Here is a 16797-nt window from a genome sequence, read left to right as displayed (position 1 = left end):
TGGAGTACCTATTAGATCAGTAAGTCCTGTTGTTTGAGATGCCTTTATAAAATAAACTCTCAGGCAACAGAATTGCCTTTACAGTGGCTGCTTAGATCATTTGATGAGTTACTGTCATATATTTAAACATTGAAATAAAACATTTTCAAAATACTAAACATTTTGAGAATTATAGAAATGATAGGTGTAAACAGTTGACCTATGGGAAAATTACATAAACTAGAGAATATTCATTAAGAGTTATAGTGCAAAGCATGATTATGGAGATGAGACTTGAAAAACCCTATGGAGAAATGTTATTATGAAAGTATACAAACCAAGACCTGTTTAACTGAGAATATAAAGTGGCATTTATGAAACAGTTTTGAGGTAATACTCTCTTAACAAATATGGATAATGTAAAAGATTTATGTCAGACCAGGCTTAGTGGTATGCACCTCTAATACCAGAATTCAGAAGGCAGAGGCCAGTGGATCTCTGAGTTTAAGGCTGGCCCCACTACATAACAAGAGCCTGCCTCAAAGAAAATTTCAAAGATATAGTATATTAATAAGCAACCCTTGTATAGAAATCAAAATGGAAAACTTGGGAATGGATAGTACTAAGTCATTAAAGTGTTCTTAACTTAAACCATTTATATATGTATATCATAGTATGTATGATTTGGGGATAATTGGCAATTGTGGAAGAATAGGTAGAAAATAAATGCACTAAGTGAAAGAAAATGGTATCATTTTGAATTAATTGAATTTTAGGAATTTACCAGAAAACAAGGTATTTCAGTTGCCAAAACATCTATTCATGTACTTTTTGATGCAAGTGGATCACAGGTATGTCTCTGACTTACTCGATTTTTATTCAACACTAAATAACTATGGTGGAAAAGCCAGTTGTGAAAACAAATTGTCTCAATATAAATGATTATGCAATAAAACATTTTAGTTAATGGTAATTTCTTTATAGAAGTAAAGGTTGTTGAAAACTACAATTTGAGTAATTTAAAAGTTATAATTGTGAGTGGCAGAATTTGCTTACAAACATGGCTGTTTTATTAGGTTATTTGGTGAAACTTAGAAAATGCCTAATAAGGAAAGATAGTGTGAATATAAGAGGAACAGAGAAGCCTTGCAAAAAATAGTGATTTTTGAGAAATCCTATTTGATTTGTAGTTTTTTTTCCTCCATTATAAACCTAACAGATTCTAGTACCAGAAAGTCAACCATCTCCAGTCAAAGAAAACCTCATTCATCTAAAAGAGAAATCCGACATCCAAAAGAAACTTGTAAACCCTCTAGAACTAGGCAATAGCAGCAGCCAGGATGAGGTAAATATGGTGTCTAACGATTTACTCTATTAAACGACCACAGATCAGTCACTGCTGAAGGAAACAGAGCTAAAACCTCTGGAGTGCATATAGTATTGCCTTGACCAATATAGCATTTTAATTTTTTCCATCTTTCACATATGCAAAAAGAAGCAAGGATTTTAGCAAGTCATGTATATTATGCTCTATTTGTAAATCCAAAATTGAAGATGCATAGAATAGCTACTTTCTCCCTTTCATGCTTTTTTCTATCATTGTTTTGGTTCTAATATAAAGGGCAAGCTTAAAATGTCGTCAGTGTTTAAGTTCTTTTCATCATACACTGAGGCACCTTATTTATGTGGCACTCTCTGAAACTTGTGTCCTCTCTATTTCCTGGTTCTACTTACCAATTTCTGTTACTTTAGGAATCACTCTGAAGTGGTATAGGGAATTCAAACTCTTTAGTAGAATCATTGGCAGTGAATTCCTATAATTATTTTATGAAGGAAAATATTAAAGGGTGTTTAACATGTTGAAAGCATTCAAAATAGTTTTAAATACTTGTATATGTAAACATCATCTTCAGGAAATACTGAAAACCACAAGTCATTGGTTAGTTAAATATTTATAAAATATTTTCAGCTAGTATATAAAGGCACTATATTATATGTGCCCGTGGTGATCTATAAATATTTTAAAACAGTATATCTTTGTCTATTTGTTCATTACCAGCCATGAAGATGACATCATTTCAATTAGCCTAAAACACAGAAATATGAGGGATATTGTATTTATTTAAAAACACTTAACCTTTTGCATGTAGTCAAGGCAAAACAATGTGAATAACACATTTAATGTTTAAATATAATGTCTATTTATTGTGACTGTTTCTCATGGTTTAAGATCACTACACCTAGCAGAAAGAAAATGTCTGAAGCATCAATGATTGTTCCTGATACAGACAGATACACTGTGCGAAGCCCAATACTTTTAATCAACACATGTAAGTGTTATATTGTCTTTCAACATTTCAGTTAAGTATTTTAAGAGATGAATTTTTAATTCAGGGAAATTCTCGGTACAAAATTGATAAAATTATGAATCACAGAATCTTCTAACTAGAAAATGTATCATATGACTTAAACAATTTTTAAAATATTAATATTCTGTGTTAGTAGTTTATCATGAATTAAGCAGGAGGCATCATAACGTAGTGATTAGAAATAGTGTTGGACACCAAACCCAGACACTATTGTAGAATGCCAACAAGAGCCTGCTGACAGGAGTCTGATATAGCTGTCTCCTGAGGGGCTCTGCCAGTGCCTGGCAAATACAGATGTGGATGCTCACAATCATCCATTGGATGGAGCTCCAATTGGGGTCTCACTCCCAATGAAGGAGCTAGAGAAAGTACCCAGGGAGCTGAAGGGGTCTGAAGTCCCATAGGAGAAACATCAATATGAACTATCCAGTACCCCCGGAGCTCCTTGGAACTATACCACCAATCAAAGAAAACACATGGTGGAACCTGTGACTCTAGCTGTATATGTAGCAGAGGATGGCCTAGTTGGTCATCAATGGGAGTAGAGGCCCTAGGTCCTGTGAAAGTTCTGTGCCCCAGTATAGGGGAATGCCAGGACCAGGAATGGGAGTGGATGGGTTGGGGAGCAGGGGGAAGGGGAAAGGGATAGGGGATTTTTGGAGGGGAAACTAGAAAGAGGAATAATATTTGAAATGTAAATAAAGAAAATATCTATTTTTTTTTAAAAAAAGAAGATATCTGAAAGATAGAAAAGAAATAGTGTTGGAGTTTTTAAGTTTCTTGGATTTAGTTCTTTATTGCCAGATTTATACTTGACACACAGTATTCCCTGGGAAAATTCAGAATCAATTTATTTTCCAACCCATGGAACAAAAATACCTTATCAGTTATTTAAAGGATTATATAAAAATCATTCATTAAACAAATAATGATGTGAAATTGTGACCTAGTACCTGTTACATTCTAGTACTAGTTGCTTTGATGACAACTTAATAATAATCTTCCCATCCAAAAATCCTAGTTGCCCACTTGGTGACAGCCTTGTGCATGACAGACTCTCAAATTAGCAGTTTCCAATATGAATAATTCTCTGAATCCTTCTTAATGATTTTTTTTCTCCTCTTGTTAGTTAAATGGCATAGTGTCCACGTACGCATTTAAGCCAGAAACCTAGGAACTGTCCTGAGACCCTCCATCTCTCACCTTTCTCACCTGAAAATACCCCTGTAATAACAGGAAAAACAGCTGCTGTCTTTGTTCTTTTAGCAACACCGCGAAGAAGTAGGGAACCACTGCAAGCAATAAATTCTGTGGAGAAAGCTGTTTCTAAAACATCAGAAAGTGGAATGGATTATGCTGCGTCACCCAAATCTAGACAATCAGATGGAAGAAAAAGATGGAATAATAGAGCCAACGTAAGGATACTTTGTGTTAAAATAAAATTTAAGAAGTTATTTTTGAAGTCCATACTGGGCTGCCTTCTTTTCCAAGCACAGACTCTAGTTATTTAGAAAACGTCATGTTTTTCTAAATACCAGTTATCCTTGAAAAGGTCCTTATGGCACATGACACATTGTGCTTACATCAAAACTCTAAAGTATTTACTTCACTGTTTCTGAAACTTACACATTGCTAGGAGAAAGGGACTTTCTGTCACCCTTTTATTATACAAACCTGTGTCTGCTGTGAGGAGACTAGCAAAGAAATGTGAGATCACAGTAGGCTATGTCCTTAAGTATCTCAAGGGCTAGCATGTGTTTGACAGATTCTTAAGACAGATGTACTCATAGCACAAGCATCTTCAGATATACACATCGAATGTAGTAAGAACCCAATGAAGAGGCAGAAGCCTAGCCCCAAAGATGAACGCTAACTTAAATTATTGTGCCCAGAAAGAAATGTCAAAAGAGTTGAATATATTGCAAAACGTAGTCAGAGTAATGGTTTACATTGTCTAGCTTGTTTAATAAAGTCACTATTTTTCTTATTTTGTGGCATAGTCCTGAGTATTGTACAGTGATAGTAGCACAGAGAGGACAACTAAGGCAAAATATGTAGCATATATATAAGAGCGTGCAGTATTGTTTGTTGATAGTGGTGGTAGGATGAATTTATGGCTATAGAAAGATTGATACAGGAAGAAAATTACCTGGGAAACGGTCAACATTTTAAATTATTTAATATTTCATAAAATTCAGCTCTTAACATTTTCAAAAGAGAATAGAGTATGAAATCTATAGCAATGGGAGACATGTTTCTGGAGATTCTAGAAATCATCATTTTAAGTGTATTGGCTCTGAGATAAGAATAGGAAATTTGTAGAATCATCTGCCTCCAAGTCTGCAGTACAAGTTATTTTCTTGTGTTTCTTGTTTTAGATTTATTTATTTTGTGTATATGAGTACTCTATCTGCATGCCAGAAGAGGGCATCAGACCACACTGTAGATGATGGTGAGCCATCATATGGTTGCTAGAAATTGAACTTAAAACCTCTGGAAGAGTAACCAGTGATCTTAACAGCTGAGCCATCTCTCCAGTCCTATTTTCTTGTGTTTAAGATAGGAAATGGTCTTAAGAATATGTACTTAACATTCATAAAATATGTATACCATCTAATTTTCATACTAAGGCAAACTTGCATTTTCAAACCTTAATGGTCTTTGAAAAGTTGAATTCATAGAATACCTTAATTTATGTTTACATATATATTTTCTCTGTTAATAGCATAACAAAACTACTGCTGTCATACAAAACAAACAATACGAGGATAATGAATCCCCAGACCAAAATTTCAGTAAGTCCTTTAGGGGATTAATTTTAGGCAGTGTGAGTACACCTGCAAAATTGTGTGTGTGTGTGTGTGTGTGTGTGTGTGTGTATGTGCGCGCGTGCGCTTGCATATGTGTAATAACTGTGCTGGCATTATAGAAAGAAATGTTGATGGAATGATTAGACTATATAAACCTTGCTGCTGCAAAGTTTGTGTCTGAGAGGGAGGAGGGTGCAAGGTCAATGTCCTCATCCCCAAATGTCAGCTTGTATAGGATTAGACTCTCACTTTAGTCTTCAAAATGTGTGGAAAAAATGAAAATGCAATGGTTTTCTTTTGTTTAGATGAAATTGAGGACACTCTCTCTAATGTATCTTCTGCAGTGGGAAAAGTAGACAAGCCTGTGTGAGTATGACAGTGTCCATCAGACCAATTTGTTAATATTGTTTCGGGTGAATAAAATTGTAGTTAACAGATTTGAAAGAAAGGCCTTTATATTATCAGAATGCAACGTCAGTCATAACATTAATTATTAGGTGATAGAATAATGAGGACTAGGTTTTCCATTTTCTTTCCATGTGAAACAGCTGTGGTGTTTGTTTGTTTGTTTTTCATTCTTTAATCTTTTTTACAGTCCAGACTTTATCCTCCTCCCGGTCCACCCTCCAACTATTTCACATCCCACACCACCTCCCCCCCAGCCCTGTCTCCAAGAGGATGTCCTCACACCCCTACCTCACCAGATCTCCCCATGCTCTAGCACCCCAAGTCTCTTGAGGGTTAGGTGTATCTTCTCTGACAGAGTCCAGACCCAACAGTCCTCTGCTGCATATGTTTTGGGAGCCTCATATTAGTTGGTATATGCTGCCTTGGTGGCTCAGTGACTAAGAGATCCTGGGGGGGATCCAGGTTAGTTGAGACTGCTGGTCTTCCTATGGGGCTGCCCCCCTCCTCAGCTTCTTCCAGCTTTTCCCCAATTCAACCACAGGGGTCACCAGCTTCTGTCCATTGGTTGGGTGTAAGTGTAAATATCTGAATCTGACTATTACAGCTGCTTGTGGTCCCTCTTGGAAGGCAGCCATCCCAGGCTCCTCTCTGTAAGTACACAATAGCATCAATAGTAGTGTCAGGCCTTGGGGCCTCCTCCCCCTGAACTAGATCCCAATTTGAGCCTGTCACTGGACCTCCTTTCTCTCAGGCTCTTCTCCATTTTTGTTCCTGCAGTTCTTTTAGACAGGAACAATTCTGGGTCAGAGTTTTTGACTGTGGGATGGCAACCCCACCCCTATTCTTGATGACCTGTCTTTCTATTGGTGGTAGACTCTACAAGTTCCCTCTCCCCACTGTAGGGCATTTCATCTAAGGTCCCTCCCTTTCAGTCCTGAGAGTCTCTCACCTCCTAGGTCTCTGGTACCTCCTGAGGTTTCCTATTTCAATTCTTTCTGCTGGTGCTCAGGGATTCAGTCCTGTTTGCCCCAACCCCCAATACCTGATCATATTTCCCTCCCTGTAGCCCTTTGACCCAGGTCCTTCCCTCCCTCCCACCTCCTCCTGTGATTGCTTTCTTCTCCCTCCCAAGTGGGATTGAAGCATCCTCACTTGGGCCCTTTGACTTGTTGCCCTTCTTTAGTTCTATGGATTGTATCCTGGGAATTCTATACTTTTTTGATTAATACCCACTTAGTAGTGAGTACATACCATGTATATCCTTTTGGGTCTGAGTTATGTCACACAGGATGATATTTTCTAGTTCCATCCATTTGCCTGCAAAACTCATAATGTCCTCATTCTTAATAGCTGAGTAGTATTACATTGTGTAAATGAACCACATTTTCTGTGTCCATTCTTCTATTGAGTGACATCTAGGTTGTTTCTAGCTTCTGGCTATCACAAATAAGGCTGCTATGAACATAGTGCAACATGTGCCCCTGTGGCATGGTGGGGCATCTTTTGGGAATATGCCCAGGAGTGGTATAGCTTGGTCTTCAGGTAGATCTATTTAAAATTTTCTGAGGAACCACCAGACCGACTTCCAGAGTGGTTGTACCAGCTTGTAATCCCACCAGCAGTGGAGGAGTGGAGTGTTCCTTTGTTCCCACATCCTTGCCAACATCTGCTGTCACCTGATTTTTTTGTCTTAGCCATTTTTATTGGTATAGGTGGAATCCCAGGGTCATTTTAATTTGCATTTCCCTGAAGATTAAGGATGTTGAACATTTCTTTAGGTGCTTCTCAGCCACTCGAGATTCCTCAATTGAGAATTCTGTTTAGTTCTATACCCCATTTTTAAATTGGGTTATTTGGTTTTCTGGAGTCTAACTACTTGAGGGGATTTTATTTCATTTTTTATATACTTTGGATATTAGCCCTCTATCCAGTGTATGGTTAGTAAAGATCCTTTTTCTATCTGCTGGTTGTCATTTTGTCCTATTGACAGTGTCCTTTGCTTTATAAAAGCTTTTCAGTTTCATGAGTTCCCATTTGTCAATTGTTGATCTCAGAGCCTGAGTCATTGGTGTTCTATTCAGGAAATTTCCCCCTGTTCCAATGTGTTGGAGGCTCTTTCCCACTTTCTCTTCTATTAGATTCAGTGTATCTGGTTTTATGTTGAGGTTCTTGATCCACTTGGACTTGAGCTTTGTACAAGGAGATAAATATCGATCAATTTGCAGTCTTCTACATGCAGACTGCCAGTTAGACCAGAACCATTTGTTGAAGATGCTTTCTTTTTCCACTGTATGATGTTGGTTAATTCGCAATAAGATAGGATATACAAAGATGTACTTAGGTATGTACCTGTGCAGTAACAGAAATTGTACTTTTCTAGTATTTTTAATCTGATAATTTATATAATTTTTACATGCTGTATGATAGCTTTTTCATACTTAATTGCTTAGCATTTTCTCAACAAACATTTGAGTATTATATAAAAGCATCATGTCTTTAAAACTCATGCACTAATGTTTGATACTATATTGAGCAAATAAAGTGTTTTCTAGATTGCCTGGTGTTTTAGACATCTCAAAAAATACAACACACTCCAGATGGGCATGTTGGACACCTGTAACAACTATCAAACTCTGCAATAACCAGAGAAGCCGTGCTTTACCTGGAGACACTTGTACCCAAGGTGAAAACAGTCTTTACAGTTAATACAGTAGTGTTTAGGGAAACAACACACAGCTTAAATACCTAACGATTTTGTTTACAGAAAAGATTTAGATGTTACCAATATATTCATTGTAGAAGACTTTCTCATTCTTCCACTAGATACTGGTGTCAACAAAAAATGCACTAAACAAAAATCAGTATCAGATGATGATTCTGAAGAAACACAAAAGGGAAAATATAGTAAAGATGTAATCAAGTGTAACAAGTCAGATGAAGCAGAATTTTGTGAAAGAAACATTCAAGAACAAAATCATCCTAAATATTCACAAAAGAAAAATACTGCAAATGCAAAGAAGAGTGATTGGCATATTGAATCTGAAACTACTTATAAATCTGTACTCCTAAATAAGACAACTGAAGAATCTCTCATCTATAAGAAGACATGTGTATTGTCAAAAGATGTGAATACTACTATCTGTGATAAAAGCCCTTCTAGAAAAAGCAAGAGGAATCATACAAAATCAAGAAAGGAACTGATGTCTGAACTTACATCATGTGAGCTAGAAGAAATACCAGTGGTGAGTGTTGGACGTATTAATTTCTTACACAGAGGCTTAATTGATTGCTACAGACTTGAAATAGATAAATGCCTTGTTCTTTAGTTCAGTTCCTGAATGCTTCCTTAAGCTCCCAGTTCACCTCCCTAACACAGACTTGTGGAACGAGATTGGTGTACAGGCATGTCAGTGTATATGAACTGTTCTGGTCTTTCATAATGCTTTTCTGTGAGTGGATGTTGAGTGTGCTGTAAGTAAGGCCTCCAACTGTCCTAGTTTGCCTTCTATCACGGTGATGTACACATGACCAAAATGAACATGGAGAAGAGTTTGTTACAGATTACAATGTATTATGAAGGGAAGTCAGGGCTCATTCTCCATGGCTCACTCAGCCTGCTTTCTTACACAGACCCAGAACCACACCCATAGTGGACTGGGCCCCTTCATATCAGTCATTAATGAATAAATTGCCCCTATAGGCAATCTTATAGAGGCAACCCCATTAAGGTTCCTCTTCCCTATTAACTAAATCTCTTTTAAGCTGATGAATAACCAGCACAAATGGTAAACAAAATGACTGTGTTGGTGGTGGTAGTGATGCTGGTGGTGGCTTCATTTTTATGTAAAAGAAAGGTTAAGACTTTCACAGAACTTGCATGTAATTTTTTTTTTTTTATTGGAGCACAGAAACCTGACTGAGCCTCCTGCTAAGGTTTGTGTATAGTAGAATATCCCCAAATGCTGTGCCTTGAAAGCTTGGTCCCAGCTAGTGAATCCAATCTTTGAGAGTTGATTAGCTCATGAGGACAGTAACTTCATCAATGGATTAGGTCATTGATGCATATTGTATGGACTATTAGAGGGACTTGGTTGGAGGAAGCAGATCACTGGAGGTGCTTTTGCAGAGTATGTTTTACTCTGGCTTCTTCCTTCTGTTTATCTTGCTTGGTTTGTAGTTGCTGTGAAGTAAAAGTAAACAGACTCTTCTGCCACACTGTAGCTGCTATGATTTTCAACCTAACTTCATTACTAAAGTGACAAGGCCAAGAGAGGCGATGAAATACAATCTCTGAAACCATGGCGGGTGTGGGGGGGAATAATTTTTATCCTTTTAAGTTCTCTTAAGTATTTATCATAATATCAAAACCCCAACATAACAACCTTCTGCAAGTTATGTTTCTTTAAATCAAATTATTTTCTCTAATATTGCTGTTTTTCTTGTATCATTTTTTCCTGATCTTTCTGAGGTGGATCAGTCTCCTAGTCATTTGCTGAGTTCCTCTGAGGCTAGAAGCTGTAGTCTCTGGAGTTTAACACCTCATAGTAAAACAGGGGGGTTAAATACTATAGCCTTTGTTCTATCTCTGCAAGAACTGTGTGACTCTAATTCCCAGACTGCTAGTTGAAGTTGCAGGAAGACAAAGGGACACATTGAAAATTGGTTTTAATCTTTATTTCTAAGTTCTCTGTAAAAAGTTTTCTATGAAATTTCTCTTAAGAAAGTTCTTCTAAAATGTTCTCTTTAAAAAGTTCTTCATTTCTGTTTAAAGTGTTCTATCTGCACTCTTCTCCTAATCTTGATCTTTCCTCCTGCTCTAATGTTAACAATGCCCTTGCTTCAAATTCCTTACTCCCAATTCCCTTTCTCCAAATGCTTTTTCTCTCAATGCCTATACTTCTAATTTCTTTTCAGTTCCATCTCCTGTCTTTGTCCTCAGCACTTATACATCTTTCAGAATACATGATCACATGGTAAAAAGTTCACAAGTTTACACATAAGTTCAAATAAATCAGAAATTGAATAAGAAATTTACAACAGAACATTTACATGCATATTCACTAAGAATAATTATCTGGCTAAGCATTCCTTAAAAATTATCATTGAAGTTTTGTATAGATAAACCCAGTCAATATTTTATCTTCTGTCATAGAACCTATAGTAGATCCTCAGTTCCCTTTTTATGACCTTAGGTTAATTTTTTTAAAACCTCTTGGAATGTGCTCTAAGTTGTAGATGCCTTCTTGCTATCTCATGAGCAATTAACCTGTGACATTTAAAGACTGGCAGAGTTTTCAATGCAGTGTTGACATCAGAAAGGACTTAATAGCAGTCCTATTATAAAAGAGCTTAATAATTACTAATATAATTTTAGGATTTTTATAGGATCATCAAGAATTAAGAAATCATCTATTTGTTTATATAGCATCACTACAAGACCATACATCTTTGTTCTACAGAGATCTGCTCAAAAGGGTGGGCTAATACCTAGTGATTGTTATATATGTTTAATAATAGCAGGAAAATCAGGAATCTTTCCTAAAATGAAATCTTCTCAGCCTTGTCTAGAGAAGCAAATCTGTCATTAATTTTGACAATCCATGGCAGAACCATCTCAGGAGGATCACCTACTAGTTTTTAGCTTCTCCTTGATGGCTCCTGGCTGACATTGCCTTTTGTTTACCAGATCAGCACTGAAGAACTCCTCCATAGCTCAGTGACTCAAGGCTTTCCTGTTATCCTGGAAGATCTGAAGTTGTCATACATTGCTTTTAGAGAGGTTCATTTTTGTCACATTTTAGCAAGCTAGTAACACATCTGTCAAGAAGGGATAGTAAATAACTGTTTTTAAACACAGACATCAAAATGATTAACATACTACTTTTTGTTAGCTTTCAAAATCCATATGTCTGACCCAAGAAAATAGAAAATCAAGAAACCTTATATATTTAAGTGTTATTAGAATTTTTAAACTAAATTACCTAAAATTCTAGTGGTGATAATTCTTAATATGTAGTACTTTAATTTTTCAGGAGTTTTCTAGACTCCATAAATGCTAATCAATAAGAGTAAAGTTGTAAGGTGCAAGATTAAAATAAAAAAGGCCATCACTGTTCCAGAAACAAGCAATTTTTAGTAGCAACCCCAAATAAAATTATTGTATAAAACTATACAAGAGAAAAACTAAAGAACTCTAATACAAGGAATCTAAAGAAATCCAAAAGATACTCTACACATGTTATAGATTATTTTCAAAGTTGAGACATTTTGACTTTATGACTCTAATGCAATCCCAGCAACCTTTGTATTAGAAATAAACTCAACTTCAAATGCCCCTGATAGCCAGTGAGTGACAGGGAGAACTAACAGTGCTATAAACTGACTAAAAATAAAAAGCTGCAGTCATCAAGACAGAATTGGAATGCCAACACAGGCAAATGATCAACACCACAGAATTAAGAACCTCAACAGACATAGATAGTGAACAAACCCACTTCAACAGAGCATTAGTCTTTTCATGTATGTCGGGTTCAAAAAACACTTGGGGAATTTTATAAATAAACATTAAGATTACCCATGATATTTTCATTCTTTTCTTATTATTTATTGAGTTAGCTGGGTTTCCAGTATGATTCTGAAAAGAAGTGATGACTAGTAGTATTAAAGGATCTAGTTCCTCAGCGTGTGATGCTATTTTTAACTTCTTTGTAATTTGAAGTTTAAAAAACATGTATGTCTATAAGTGTGTTGCCTGCATGTTTCTATGTGACCACATACATACACTGACGTTGGGGCCAGAAGAACATGTTAATCCTTGAACTAGAGTTATAGATAGCTGTGAGCTGCCATGTGCATGCTCGGAACTGAACCCAGGTCCTCTGAAAGAGTTATTTTTAATGGCTATTAGTCAGCTTTCAATCACTGTGATCCAAATACCCAAGGAAAAGATTGGTTTTTGTTTCATCGTTTGAAAGATTCGGTCTGTGGCTCTTAGCAGGGAGAACACGGTGTAACGAAACACCTCACCTCCATAGTGACAAAGAAGTAGAAACAAAGGGATGGCAAGGAGGAAAAGGGGTCTTGAAGATAAGTTATACCCGTCAAAGAGTTATCCCTAGATAACTTATTTTTTCCGTAAAGGTATCTCCTACTTCTTACCCCACTCAATCAACTGTGAATTTATCAGTAAAGTAATCCATTGATGAGATTAACACTGTTATGATCCAGTGACTTCTCTCTGTTAGAGCTACTAGTTGGGGTAAAGCCTTCAACATGAGCCTTTTAGGAGGACATTTCATGTGTACACTGTATCTAGTGTTTAATCTATGTGTGGAAATCTTCTATTTGTTTGCTGAGATTTTCTTTTATTATCATTTTATTAGTTGTGAATTGATTGGTCTGTTGATGGCACTTTTCTCACTCAGGCTATCTGAGGTGAAGATACTAGGCATTGAGTTTTAATGTTGACACAGCCGTGTATAACAGGAGTAAGTTCTACTTGTTTGTATTGTGCAGTTCTTCTCATGTATTGGATTTGATTTGCTATCTGTCTTTATGAGAGTTAATGGGTATATTGGGGGAGAATATGATATAATTTCTCCATTAAATGAAGTCACTAATAAACCCACCTAGATCTGGTGCCTTTTGTTATGGAAAGTTAACTAATGGTTGACTCCACAAATGCAGGTTTCCTCAAATGTCCCATTTCTCTTTGCCTGCATTTAAAAAAACAAAAACAAGTATATCACTCAAGGAGCCAGTCCACCTTATTTGTTATCAGAGTGGTAGACGTAGAGTCATAAATTTTCCTCAGTTATTTTCCTGCCATTGTGATTGAGAATGACAAACTCTTCATTACTGGCTAGCAATTTTATATATAATTCTTTTAGTTCTTAGTTAACTTTGTTAGTAGGTTGCCCATTTTACTGATCTTTTCAAAGAACTGTCTTTTTCCCCTGAAGCACTTTATTTGCACATATAATAACTTTAAAAACTATATACCACAGCACTTAACACAGCACTTAACACATACATGTGGATAGAATGGTTTGGACTGCTGCATAAAGTTCAGACTTATTCATTTCCAACTTCTTATATTTTTTGTAGGTCTCCATAGAAGTAGATTTGTTTAACTTTCTTTCAGCTTTTGTTTTCCCTTGAACTTTAACTGGTAGTTATAAAGTAACTTCTAATTGTTTCAGAGAGAAAATTCAAAAGGGAAAAGATTTACTGGTGCATCAGAATCCTTGATAAACCAAATTAGTAGGAGATATAACCCAAGTGATAGCATGATGTCAACAAGAAAACTGAAGGAGCCTCAGGATGGCAGGTATAATCAGAAGATGAGATAGTAGTATTTTTGACAGATAAAACTAAATTGGTTTGCACAGTTATGATAAAAGGTTTTAGGGACACATTTGAATAATATAACTTTCTACTAGAAAATAATTACTAATTTGTTATTACTAATAGTAGTAGCAAATTATAAGACATAGAACATTCTAGAGTGTGATTATACTGTATAAAATGTCAAAAGTATGAAACAAAGTGTGGCATTCAGAGAGAAATCTATAAGATGTAAACAACTTAGAATTTTATTTATAGAACCCTAATAATGACCAAAGATAAGTGTGCCAAAAATTTATTGCTTAATGAGGTATGGGGTGTCAATGAGCTGAAATAATTATATTAACTAGTATTTCTTGTTTGCAATATTTTTGAAATATTGCTCTTATCATAAACATTCATTTATAGCCTGTGAGGTTGTTCATTCATGTGTAAATTCACTCTGGCCTTATGCAGTAAGAAAAAAAAATTCTTTCCTGAATTAACTATGCCTTTTACAGTATTTAGCACTTCTTCCTAAGTTATTGATGCAACTTAGATTTTAACTATGATCGTTATAGTTGTTTGATTAGGAAACTATCAGACTGAAAAGAGATTTTGTTTTGTTTGTGTTGGTGCCCATTTTTTAGCATAGTAATTTAGTAATCCACATATGTCTTAGTATTTATAATAGTGTTTACGAAAAACATTTTACTGATAACTGAGTCATTCCTTAAATATTGTCACTATCTTTTTTGTAGTGGATTTTCAAAAAAACCTGATCTGCAGTTCAATAAGGTAGGTGCTGCTTAATTTCACCAATTTTTACAGTCAGACTCAATATTTGATTGTAAGCACTAAAGTAATAGTTAGAAAATGGAATTGGGGTGGGGCTAGAGAGATGGCTCAGAGTTTAATAGCACTAGCTGCTCTTCCATAGGACCTGGTTTCAAGTCCCAGCAACCATATGGCAGCTCACAACTGTCTGTAACCCCTGTTCCAGGGGATCCTATATCCTCACACAGACATACATGCAAGCAAAACAACAATGTGCATAAAATAAGAATGAATATTAAAAAAAAGAAAAGGGAATTAGATTTAAAGTTATAGAGTATTGCTAAATGGATTTATAACAATTGACAAATTTCATCACAAGTTACTTAAAATAGTTCCTTAACTTTCTGTTTTCTAAAGAAAACATTCTTTTTAAATTGGACCATGTGGTATACTCTGATAATTCCAGTTACTTGGAAAGCTAAGGCAGAAGGATTACAAGTTTAGGGACTACCTAGATAACTTTTACTGAGACCCTGTCTCAAAAGAAGACAACTAAGGATATACCTCTGTGGTGTCTAGCACTTGGCCTACCATGTCTACAGCACAAGGTACAGCCCCCATACCATAAAAATAGCTTCAAGTAGGGACCCAGTATTTTCATTTAGGTGGTCTATGATTTAGTCTGGATTCTGTCTATCACATTATCTTACTGTTTTTTGTTTTGCTAGCTGATCCCATGTATCCTAACAAATCCTGGAATCTTGATTTTGTTAAAATATTTATTGTTTGTTTGAGCTTAAAAGTACAGATCCTCTTTGACTTACCATTTATAGTTTTTTAAGATATGTTAACTTAACTTGTTAAATTTCAAGGGTCCGCTCTCCAACTCTTGGCTTGTTATTACACTAGACATGTATAGTTTTCTTTTCGTTATAACATGTTTTGTGCCAGACCTTTCATTACATTTAAACACTTCCTTCTTTACTTTCCAAAATTCCCAACTTTAACCATGTCCCATTCTTGTTCAGAAACCTACTTTGTCTCTGCTGATTGGTCCTTATTGAATTGAGTAGAGACATAGAATGGCTTGCTAGGATCTTTTGTTTGTTTTTAAACTGTCTTTGCAAGACAGTAGTTTGGGAGATGTTTTTAAGCAATTGATTCATTCTTTTGGGGGAGGGTTAACAATTCTTTACTTTTATTCTTTAATTTCTTTTTACAGTCTAGTCTTTATCCCAATCCCGGTCTACCCTCTGTTCCACATCCCATACCTCCTACCCCAACCTTCATCACCAAGAGGATATCCTCACCCCCTCATTCCCACCCCACCAGACCTACCCACTCCCTGGGGCCCCAAGTCTCTTGAGGGTTAGGTGCATCTTCTCTGAGTCAAGATCCAGCAGTTCTCTCCTGCATATGTGTTGGGGGTCTCATATTAGCTGGTGTATGCTGCCTGGTTGGTCACTCAGTGCCTGATCAACCTTGGGGGTCCAGGTTAGTTGAGACTGCTGGTCTTCCTATGGGGCTGCCCCCCTCCTCAGCTTCTTCCAGCTTTTCCCCAATTCAACCACAGGGGTCACCAGCTTCTGTCCATTGGTTGGGTGTAAGTGTAAATATCTGAATCTGACTATTACAGCTGCTTGTTGTCCCTCTTGGAAGGCAGCCATCCCAGGCTCCTCTCTGTAAGTACACAATAGCATCAATAGTAGTGTCAGGCCTTGGGGCCTCCTCCCCCTGAACTAGATCCCAATTTGAGCCTGTCACTGGACCTCCTTTCTCTCAGGCTCTTCTCCATTTTTGTTCCTGCAGTTCTTTTAGACAGGAACAATTCTGGGTCAGAGTTTTTGACTGTGGGATGGCAACCCCACCCCTATTCTTGATGACCTGTCTTTCTATTGGTGGTAGACTCTACAAGTTCCCTCTCCCCACTGTAGGGCATTTCATCTAAGGTCCCTCCCTTTCAGTCCTGAGAGTGTCTCACCTCTCAGTTCTCTGGTACATTCTAGAGGGTCCCCCCAACCTCCTACCTCCTGAGGTTGCTTGTTTCGATTCTTTCTGCTGGTGTTCAGGCCTTCAGTCCTGCCCCTCCCCACCCAATACCTGATCATGTTCCTTTCTTCCCCTCCCTG

The 16797-nt window shown here is 36.7% G+C and overlaps 1 protein-coding gene across 7 annotated transcripts in view; it reads left to right on the top strand.

Moving 5' to 3' along the window:
- Positions 1–16797, top strand: part of Sycp2 (synaptonemal complex protein 2) — a 62482-nt gene that overhangs the window by 24614 nt on the left and 21071 nt on the right. For all 7 annotated transcript variants that reach the window (XR_003953467.1, NM_177191.3, XM_006500664.3 and 4 more), the window contains 10 exons: positions 756–830; positions 1199–1324; positions 2210–2309; positions 3615–3763; positions 5074–5143; positions 5464–5524; positions 8119–8249; positions 8390–8808; positions 13768–13895; positions 14653–14689. Coding sequence is in view for 6 of the 7 variants with exons in the window: in NM_177191.3 (NP_796165.2) it covers positions 756–830; positions 1199–1324; positions 2210–2309; positions 3615–3763; positions 5074–5143; positions 5464–5524; positions 8119–8249; positions 8390–8808; positions 13768–13895; positions 14653–14689 (1296 nt within the window). In the remaining variant the exon portion in view is untranslated. The remainder of the gene's footprint in view (positions 1–755; positions 831–1198; positions 1325–2209; positions 2310–3614; positions 3764–5073; positions 5144–5463; positions 5525–8118; positions 8250–8389; positions 8809–13767; positions 13896–14652; positions 14690–16797) is intronic.

Source organism: Mus musculus, chromosome 2 (assembly GCF_000001635.26).
Source record: "Mus musculus strain C57BL/6J chromosome 2, GRCm38.p6 C57BL/6J".
Classification (NCBI taxonomy): domain Eukaryota; kingdom Metazoa; phylum Chordata; class Mammalia; order Rodentia; family Muridae; genus Mus; species Mus musculus.
The sequence above is the reverse complement of the archived record's forward strand: the minus strand, read 5'-3'. Positions and strand labels throughout refer to the sequence as shown.